This window comes from Phaseolus vulgaris, chromosome 5, assembly GCF_051622355.1.
Source record: "Phaseolus vulgaris cultivar YP4 chromosome 5, ASM5162235v1, whole genome shotgun sequence".
Lineage (NCBI taxonomy): Eukaryota > Viridiplantae > Streptophyta > Magnoliopsida > Fabales > Fabaceae > Phaseolus > Phaseolus vulgaris.
The window spans coordinates 304,338-314,017 of NC_143502.1; the positions used below are offsets into that span (position 1 = coordinate 304,338).

The window sequence follows — 9,680 nt, forward strand, 5'->3', positions numbered from 1 at the left end:
TTAATATTCAAATCATAAGTATGCATAACATAAAATCATATTAACGAGACCTAAAATATGTATACAAGATTAAAAAGAACAGAGAAAACGGCACAGAAAGTGGACTCTGATCCTAGAAAGAGTCAGATAAAGAGACTTTAATGTGGAGAGTGGTATATTATGTTGAGGGCTCTGTTAGGTCGCACATGCTCTTCCAGGGTAACTCAACACTTCCATCATCTTCATCGCACCGAAACCAAATCATTTTCCCAATACCTTCATTCGTATGTTCTTTCTTCCTCTCCTTCCTTCTATTTTCAATTCAGATTTTCCCAACTTAAAATGCCTTGAAATTGACACTCACCTCAGTCCCAGGGTTCCCAAATGAAATTGACTTGCTGTTTGACTAAATGGGTTTGCTCATCAATTAATCAAGATATCAGTTGTTTTCCAAAGATTAATTTTTAGGAGAATCGTAGTTCTTCAAATGCTTTTCTGGGACTACAAAAAATGGCGACTTTTTCCTCGAAACAAGTTAATTCCACCTTCCATGTGCAGAGTGACTGTTAAATTACAAAAGAAAAAAAAAGATCTTTTATGATTTCCAATTTTTTAACCCAGTAAATTGGTGGTAATTTCCTTAACTTATTTTGATTTTCAAACACTGGTTTGCCTTCACAATGCCACTTGCTGCGCACCGTTGCATACAGGACTCATCCAACTCGAGTTGAATTGTCTTCAGTCCAGGATACCTGTAGTCTATACAAAAAAGTTGACTCTATTGCAGTGTTTGAATTTCATTATTTTCTTATTCCAATATTGCTTCATGTTGTAGGACAGGTCTCATGGAGATTAATGGGAACTTGGTAAAGCATGTTGAGAAACAAACCACTCGAGTTTTGTTTTGTGGACCCCATTTCCCTGCTTCTCATGAATATACAATAGAGTATTTGAAAAATCATGCCCATATCAAGGTAAAATAGAATTGATAGGATGTGTTCATCATATCCAAAAAGCAATTGAACTACTCTGGTTTTGTCTGTTCTGTGTTTTTAACCAAGTTGAATGGCTTCAAATGATCCATCTAGCCAACCTCACTAGTGGGACAAGACTTTGTTGTTGTTGGGTCTGTTTTTTGCACCTCACTTCCCTGCTTCGCACAAATATACATACAGCATGGTATTTTGAAAATCATTCATTTAACAAGGTAAAATGCAATCAATACTGCATGTTGGTTGTATTTAACTAGCAAATTAAATTACTCTAGTTTTGTTGAGATAGCTCCTCGTCTTTGGTGAACATGTTTGTTTGTACTGTAGTTTGCTGATGAAATGTCCTTCGATTTCTGTGTGATTGATCAAGTCATGCTAAACTGGATTGTAACAAATATGATTGTTTTTTTCTTTGTCTCAGTAGAGTTTAAGTGAGATTGTACTATGACATGTAATTCATACTAGCTTTGTATTTCAATATGAAAACCATTTGCAGCCACTGGGTCTCTTCCATCTCAGTAGATCTATAACCTCCAAGATTCATTCTTTTCCAAGGCTCTAATCTCTTCCATTGTTGTCTCTTCCCATTTAGGAATCTCCAAGTCCTCTGAAATTTTGCAGTATATAGGATAGAGTTTATAGGTAAAACATGATACCTTGCTTTCAGACGATATATAAGAATAATTTTGGCATGGGATGGAGACTACATGTCTGAATTTCCTTTCTAAGAGCAATGAATATATTAAATTTTAGGGGATTTAGACTTGCCCAGATTGGTGGAGATTAATAAACCTTTGAAGTAATCATTGGTTCCTTGTACTTTGATTTTTAGCTTTCTTGAATAAATGAGTGTGTCCTTAGCATTCTATTTCTTTCTAAAACTTGTGTTTGTGTTTTTACCCTATCTGTTCTATATTATTGTAACTCTTTTCTCCACAGTTACTTGTGGTTTAAGATAACTGCTAATGAAATTTCTAGATAGTACTACTAGCGTGGCAGTCATACAATCTTTGTAATACAGTGAGAAAAATGTTCTCATTAATTTTAGTTTAGATCAGTAAGCTGTCTGTTGCGTTTTTAGGTTGATGTTCTCTCTTTTGAAGATGTGCCCAAGGATATTGCCAACTATCATGTCTGCATAGTAAAAAGCATGAGGCTAAATTCAGACATAATTTCTCGTGCAGTTCAGATGCAGCTTATAATGCAGTATGGTGTTGGGCTGGAAGGTACTGTTATTACTGTCAATTGAGGTTGAATGTGGATTTCAAGGAAGATTCATGTTTTCCTTATTTATTGTAGATGTAATTTTGCATTTTATTTTTTTGGTTCCTACCGTCCCGTTAAACCTCATCATAATTTCAAATTGATAAATCATGATTTTTTCTCCAAGGTGTTGATATTGATGCTGCAACAAAGCATGGAATCAAAGTTGCTAGGATCCCAAGTGACGTTACAGGAAATTCAGCTTCATGTGCTGAAATGGCCATATATCTAATGCTAGGTCTCCTCCGAAAGCAAGTATGATACTTCAATTTGAAATAAAAAGTTTCCGTTCTTTATAAATTAATGCTGTTCTATTTTTGAAGAGAAAATAATGTTCATGCAGAATGAACTGCAACTTTCCATACAACAGAAGAAGCTTGGAGAGCCAATTACTGAAACTTTATATGGGAAAACTGTGAGTGTATTGATTCTTTTTGGGAAACAAAATAATATTCTGTTATCCTAACCACTTTTTATTCTTGTTCCTGGTTATTGTTTTTCGTAATGGTTACATACCTCAATAGAAATGAATCTCAGCCGATTCTAACTAAAAAAGAGCTATGACTTGTAGTTTTAAAAGCGGGAGACGGGGATAGATGATCAATGCAATATATTTGACATGTTACCTGGGGCTTATAAAATTATTATGGATAACATGTATATAGATACCTATTTTCTTTTCTGGGAGTCTAAAATTGATTGAATTAAGTTTCATTTTGTTAAATAGCATTGGGTTAACAATAATGATAAATATTGGTGTTCTATTTGAGGGGCTATGAAAATTATGTTCAGTTCAAACTTCAGTTTTTGTGTATCTAGTGAGAGTCCTTTCCTAGAACCCCCCTAGAATTGCTTACATTTTTACTTGTATATTGTCATACCCAGTTTCCTTCCTAGACCAAATATTTTCTGTACTACACGCTGAAGTGATACAGTTATGTTAAACAGTACAAGGGTAAAACAATCATGAAGTGAGTAAATTTTGTCCTTTTACATTTGTTTTCCTCCCAGAGTGAATTTCTATAGGATATGTTTGTGATTATTGACTGTGCTGTTGGTAGAAAACTAATTTTTAATGGTAATGTAGATATTCATTTTGGGCTTTGGGAACATTGGAATGGATTTAGCAAAGCGTTTGCAGCCATTTGGTGTACAAGTTATGGCTACAAAGCGTAGCTGGGCTTCATGTGGACAGGAGGCTAGCAAATTAAGTAGAAGTATTTTCCTTCCCAATTGTTGTGGACATACTTGTTATAAGCCTCATTTGTTTATCTATTTCTTAACATGTTTTTTATTATTTGTTGAAGATGATGCACATGATCTTGTTGATGTGAAGGGTAGTCATGAAGATATATATGACTTTGCAAGGAAGGCTGACATTGTTGTTTGCTGCCTAAGATTAAACAATGAAACGGTTGGACCTTTTAGAATCCTTCATTTATTTTGTTTTTGTTGAACTTCCATTGCTTTAGTTACTTTTAGCTACTTTGGTTCCCTTTTTGTTTTTTATTAAAGCTTTTGAGATTGGTGAAAACCTATGGTAGATGGTTGACAAATGGGTAAACAATTTTTTTATTTGTATATTTCTTTATCCTATCTTCTCCCTTTTTTGGTTAGATACATGTGTTATTATTTATAAAGTCTTGTTTCTTTTTCCTAAGCAGTAACCAATGTACTGATGCAGAATCTAAGTTGATTATTGCATGTATCTGTTTGTGCTTAAAAGCTTCAGTGACATTTGTTCTGCCTTTTTTCTAAATGCTTTTAAATGCATTATGTGAACTAAGCATAATATTAATGGACTTTTTTTTTCAGTATATGCTTGTTGACTTGATATGATGTTTTTCAGGCTGGTATTATAAACAATAAGTTCGTATCTTCTATGAAAAAGGTGTGTTCACCATTTCAGATGATCTTCTTTGATTTACTTATTTTTCTTTTTATAGAAGTTATGCTCATAATCCATGTACAAGATCTTGGGAGATGGGTATTGTTCCTTCTTTTAAGTAAATCCCCATTCTAATCCCTGACTTCTCAAAGCCCACACTTCAGTCCTGACTTTGTTAATGTCACTGACTTATTACTTTTTTATGCTAAATGACTGTGGTAAATAAAGTAAGGAACAATAATGAATGTCCTCTGTGTAGTTTTGGACTGAAGAGTGGATTTTGAGAAGAATAAGAGTTTACTTGATCATTTTGTGGAAATTATCATTCTCTTTTTCTGAGTTGCTAACTTGATCATAAAACTTATTTGTAAATTATAAATTATTTTACTTTTTGTGAGTTCCTTAACAACAGTATGCAATATAAATTATAATAGTAGGACTTACACAAATGACAAATGGGTAATAACATTGTTAACGTAATAACATTTTTTAAACAAAAAAGACTTTTGCAAGGTATTGTTTTGATTATTTGATTGTTGATGATTGATGAGAACTATCTCCGATGAAAATGGAACTCATCATAGCAGATGGTTTAGTCCAAGCCATTAAGGTTGAATGAAACTAGAAAGCCTGTGAGCAACCCAAAGGAGATGAGAATAGACTTCTTCAGTGTCAAGTCAATTTATCAAAACCTTTCAAAATTTTAGATGGGCAGCACAGAAATCAACACGGTAGCCCAACAAGAGGCACATAGCAATCAATTGTTCTTGTTGGGTTCTGTAAAGCAAAGAGGATGGCTAGGGAATGCAGATTGTAACAGAAGAGTTTTTTGATTGACGGAAGGGAAATAAATGTTAACCTGAGAGGATGCATAGTTGGAATATATGGTTGAAAAAGTGAATAATTATCTCATATAGTCTTAAATAGCGGGAAAGATTATTGCAGATCCTTTTTTTCCAACTGTTTTTACCATTTTCGTTTTGTTTTCTGATAGTGTGAAGTCATCACAAATTTATCAGTTTTCCTGCTAACACCACATTATTTGTAGGAAAACAAGCAAATGTAACATTAATGAAATATCTTTTGGTTTAACTGGCTAGGTAGTTGTAACTTTTGATGAATTTCCTTGTGATTATACAATTGTATATTTCAGGGTGCCCTTCTGGTGAATGTTGCTAGAGGTGGTCTTGTGGAGTATGAGGCTGTGATCAACAACCTTGAATCAGGTCATTTAGGAGGGTTAGGCACTGATGTTGCTTGGACTGAGCCGTTTAACCCTGATGACCAGATATTCAAATTTAAGAATGTTATCATGACTCCTCACATTGCAGGCGTCACAGAACATTCTTATAGATCCATGGCTAAGGTGTGTGGAGCCATTTCACACTTGCCCTTCTTCTGAAGTATATCTGAATCCATTAGAAGTCATTTTCCCAATGCTCACATTGATTTTTTATTTTTCTGAATTATATATGCTACCATTGAATATATTAAAGAGTGAGAGGACCAATAAACTCCTGTCAAATCTGATACTTTTTTGCCTGTTGTTCTATTGCAGGCTGTTGGTGATGTTGTTCTTCAGCTTCATGCTGGGGTTCCTTTGACAGGGATAGAGTTAGTTAATTGATTTAGTGCAAACAAAACATTCCATTATGGTCCACTTCCTGAATTTTATAATCTAAGAAGAATTCTGAGCAGCCAAAACACTGCATTTTGAAAAGAAAATTGAGATGAGGCAATATTATGTGTTGTCCATTTCCTTGTTCTATGTTGGGGTTAACCAATTGTTCTTTAGTAGTGGGTTGTGGGAAACCAAATAAAGTGCATATTACAGCATGCCATTTTACAAAGTTTCTAATTCTATTTGCTACTATTTATATACAGACAACTAATATGATATAATGATGTTTATTACACGTAATGGTTTGATTTTGGATCCCATTATTGAGATTGGGAATGCATGACTCTAAGTTGTAGGAAGGACTAATTGTGATTTAGAATGGAAAAAATCTTGGCATTTTGTTACAAAATAACTTAATACTATTTTGCTTATTGTTACCTGAAATACATGAAGATGTTATATTATAATTAGAGCACTAGAAAACATGTTTTGCCGTGATTATTGGTTTAGGGTTTAGTGTTAATTGATTTCCGTACTCTTTCTATGCTTTGACTTCAAAGTTATATCAATGGTTTAACTTTTGGTCTTTTCTGTAAAGAAATAATGAAAGCATATTGCAGGGAAGAAATAATTCCATGTTTCTAATTACTTCTGTCATTAATATGAATGAAAATTATCAGTTTCGTTATTTACTGAGATAATGGATACTTACGTTAAGATTGAAAGTAGAGTATTTTGTTGACACTTTTAATATTTAATTCATCTTTTTGAAAGTTGTTTTTACCCTGCAAGTTAATTAATATTTTAATTTTTTTAAGATTAAATATATTTTTCGTTTATATATTTTTTTTACACTACAAACATATATCTTTAGTGTGGACTAAGATTTAAAATATTTCATTGATTCTAGAAATACTAGTAAAACTATATAGAAAGTCTATTAAAGTTTGTATAAGAACAAAAATCAATAATAGTGAGACGAAATACATACTTAATCTATTCTTTCATTATTTATTTAGCGTTTCGTGAAAATGCTTTTATTTTACTTGACTTTTTGTATTTTATATTTCAAAGAATAATTGAATGTTAAGTTATTGGTAAAAAAAAGAAAAAAAAAAAAGAAAAAAAAAAGTTATTGAAGACACCTTATAGAGATAACATCACAATAATGTAAATAATACTTAAAATTAAAGATAGAGAACATTTATATCATTAATCCGTAAGCTTTGACTTCATCAAGGGTTCTCGTTCAAGTGAACAAAGTTTCTGAAAGGTGATAAGTGTTATCACATTAGCTTCTAAAAATTAAGAAAATGTTTAATAAGTCTTTTAAATGAAAAACCTTTTTTTTTTATAATTTCAGACCAAATATGATTCTCTACAAATGTTTTCACAATATTTTTTTTCTTAATTTCTTTTAATCCAGAGATTAATGTGACAACATATTCCAACTTCTGACACAAAAGTGGCTTTACTGAATTTGGATATGTTGGTTGGAAAATCACCCAAAACAAAGAACTATTTTTAGAACATTTTAAAAACAAATTATGCATATGCTTTACATCTTTCTGAGCTTTTTACAACTTTTATCTAACAAAGTTGATTTCTTTTTTTCTTATACATTGGTGGGGCTTAGTAAAACACACTACAACTTGAAGGAGATAACAAGATACTATATTTGGTAATAACTTCACATTACATACCTTACAAAGCCATAGTTTACAGATAGGATACATTGTTATCAATCTCAGCATTACAAGTCTTTGTTAATTTTGTACAATTTATGTCAGACAAGAACACATGAGTGAATGAATGTTCACTATGACTATTGTTGCTATGCTACTTTGTTTCTAAGTGTGGATGGAGGGGCTTCTTTGGACTTGAAGGAACACTTGAGAATGTACCAGAATTTTGAAGCATGGTAAAAGTACTATGAATAGAATACCCAAAATGATGAAGGGCAGACAACAAGAAATGAAGTGAAAGAGTGAGAAAACTGACAGCAATAAAGACACTCGCAAGATTCTTACATGAAATTTCTACGAAAAATCATTTCGGAAGAATTTTTTGAGAAATTTTGTGCAAACTAAGGTCATTTTCTATCAAATTTTGCCCTATTTTATGCAATTTTATTCTGCGTCCATATTTTGTTTCACACAAGTACTTTTACATGTTGTTTGCACCTAGCTAAGGAGGCACGTCCATAAACAAATCACAAAAAGGAGATACAGGGAAGAAAAGCCAGGACGTTTTTTCTCGAAAAACCGGTTTTGTTCACTCTCGAACTGGGACTTACTATGCCTTATTCCTTTGTTCTTTGGGTCTGAAATTTTTATCAGGCATTCGACATTGTGTGTTTAGAGTTTTGGTTGAGATTTGAGCCCCAAATTCGCACCCACAAGATTTGCAATAAATTTTTTATTCATCAGTGTCAGGGCTAAAAGGGAGATTCGTTTGTGTGTGAAATTGTTTGGTTTTTTTCTAGGTGAATACTCATCTGTTTGACCTGAAATTTGTCACGTTCTGTCCCAAGTTCAGTCGAGATTCTTACATGGATTTTCTACAAAAAATCATTTCGAGAGAATTTTTCAGATTTTTTTTTTTTGCAAACCAAGGTTATTATCCTCTACTACAAATTTTGAAATTTCGCCATACTTTCTGCAATTTTATTCTGCGTCCATATTGAGTTGAAAAAAATCATCCAAATACTTTCACATGATGTTTTCACCCAGCTAAGAAGGCACGCACATAAACAAATCACAAAAATGAGATATAGGGAAGAAATTTCAGGACGTTTTTTTTCTTTTCAGAAAACAGGTTTTCTTCACTCTCAGTCTGAGACTTACTACGCCTTATTCCTTAAGTCTTTTGGTCTTAAAATTTTAACAAACATTCGTCATTGTGTGTATCGAGTTTTGGCGAAGATTTGAGTCCCAAATTCGAAAGAAAAGATTCGCAATAAACTTTTTATGCCAGGGTCGAAAAGAAGTTTTGTTTGTGTGTGAAACTGTTTGATATTTTTTCTAGGTGAATACTCATCCGTTAGACCTGAAATTTGTTGCGTTTTGTCCCAAATTCAGACGAGATTCTTAAGTGGAATTTCAGGAAAAAAACTATTTCGGGAGAATTTTTCAGAAATTTTATTGAAAACCAAGGCTATCCTCTACCGAAACTCGTGAAATTTCGTCCTACTTTCTGCAATTTTATTCTGGGAGCGTATTGCATTGAAAAAATTCGCACAAGTACTTTCATATGTTGTTTGCACCCAAGTAAGGAGGCACGACCATAAACAAATCACAAAAAGAAGATACGGGGAAGAAAAGCAAGAACATTTTGTTTTCAGAAAACCAAGTTTTTTCACTCTCGGTCTAGGACTTACTACGCCTTACTCCTTGGGTATTTCGGTCTCAAATTATTACCAGACATTCCTCATTGTGTCTATTGACATCCCTAACTGTGTCTATTGAGGTTTGGCTAAGATTTGAGTCCCAATTTTGAACCACAGGATTTGAAATAAATTTTTTATTCATCACTGCCAGGGCCGAAAGGAAGGTTCGTTTGTGTGTGAAACTGTTTGATTTTTTTCCTAGGTGAATACTCATTCGTTTGACCTGAAATTTGTTGCGTTTTGTCCCAAATTCAGTTGAGATTCTTATATGGAATTTCAGGAAAAAACTATTTTGGGAGAATTTTTCATAAATTTTATTTAAAACCAAGGCTATCCTCTACCGAAACTCGTGAAATTTCACCATACTTTCTCCAATTTTATTCTGGGTGCGTATTGCATTGAAAAATTTGCACAAGTACTTTCATATGTTGTTTGCACCCAGCTAAGGAGGCACGTCCATAAACAAATCACATAAAGAAGATACGGAAAAGAAAACCAAAGACGTTTTGTTTTCGGAAAACCAGTTTTGTTTACTCTCGGTTCGGGACT

At 33.0% G+C, this 9,680-nt stretch overlaps 1 protein-coding gene across 5 annotated transcripts; it reads left to right on the forward strand.

Moving 5' to 3' along the window:
- The first annotated feature begins 26 nt into the window (after positions 1 to 26).
- On the forward strand, positions 27 to 6,038 carry LOC137834581 (D-isomer specific 2-hydroxyacid dehydrogenase family protein). 5 transcript variants are annotated; one of them, XM_068642623.2, is made up of 10 exons: positions 27 to 263; positions 815 to 953; positions 2,053 to 2,197; positions 2,362 to 2,489; positions 2,578 to 2,649; positions 3,322 to 3,451; positions 3,542 to 3,648; positions 4,084 to 4,125; positions 5,276 to 5,488; positions 5,681 to 6,038. In XM_068642623.2, the coding sequence occupies exons 1-10, from the start codon at positions 160 to 162 to the stop codon at positions 5,747 to 5,749; spliced, it is 1,149 nt and encodes a 382-aa protein (XP_068498724.1). In that variant the 5' UTR covers positions 27 to 159; the 3' UTR covers positions 5,750 to 6,038. The 5 variants fall into 5 exon arrangements, with proteins under 5 accessions (XP_068498724.1, XP_068498725.1, XP_090158166.1 ...); XM_068642624.2 differs by having other exon boundaries at positions 60 to 263; positions 820 to 953; XM_090302042.1 differs by having other exon boundaries at positions 102 to 198; positions 820 to 953.
- The last annotated feature ends 3,642 nt before the right edge of the window (positions 6,039 to 9,680 follow it).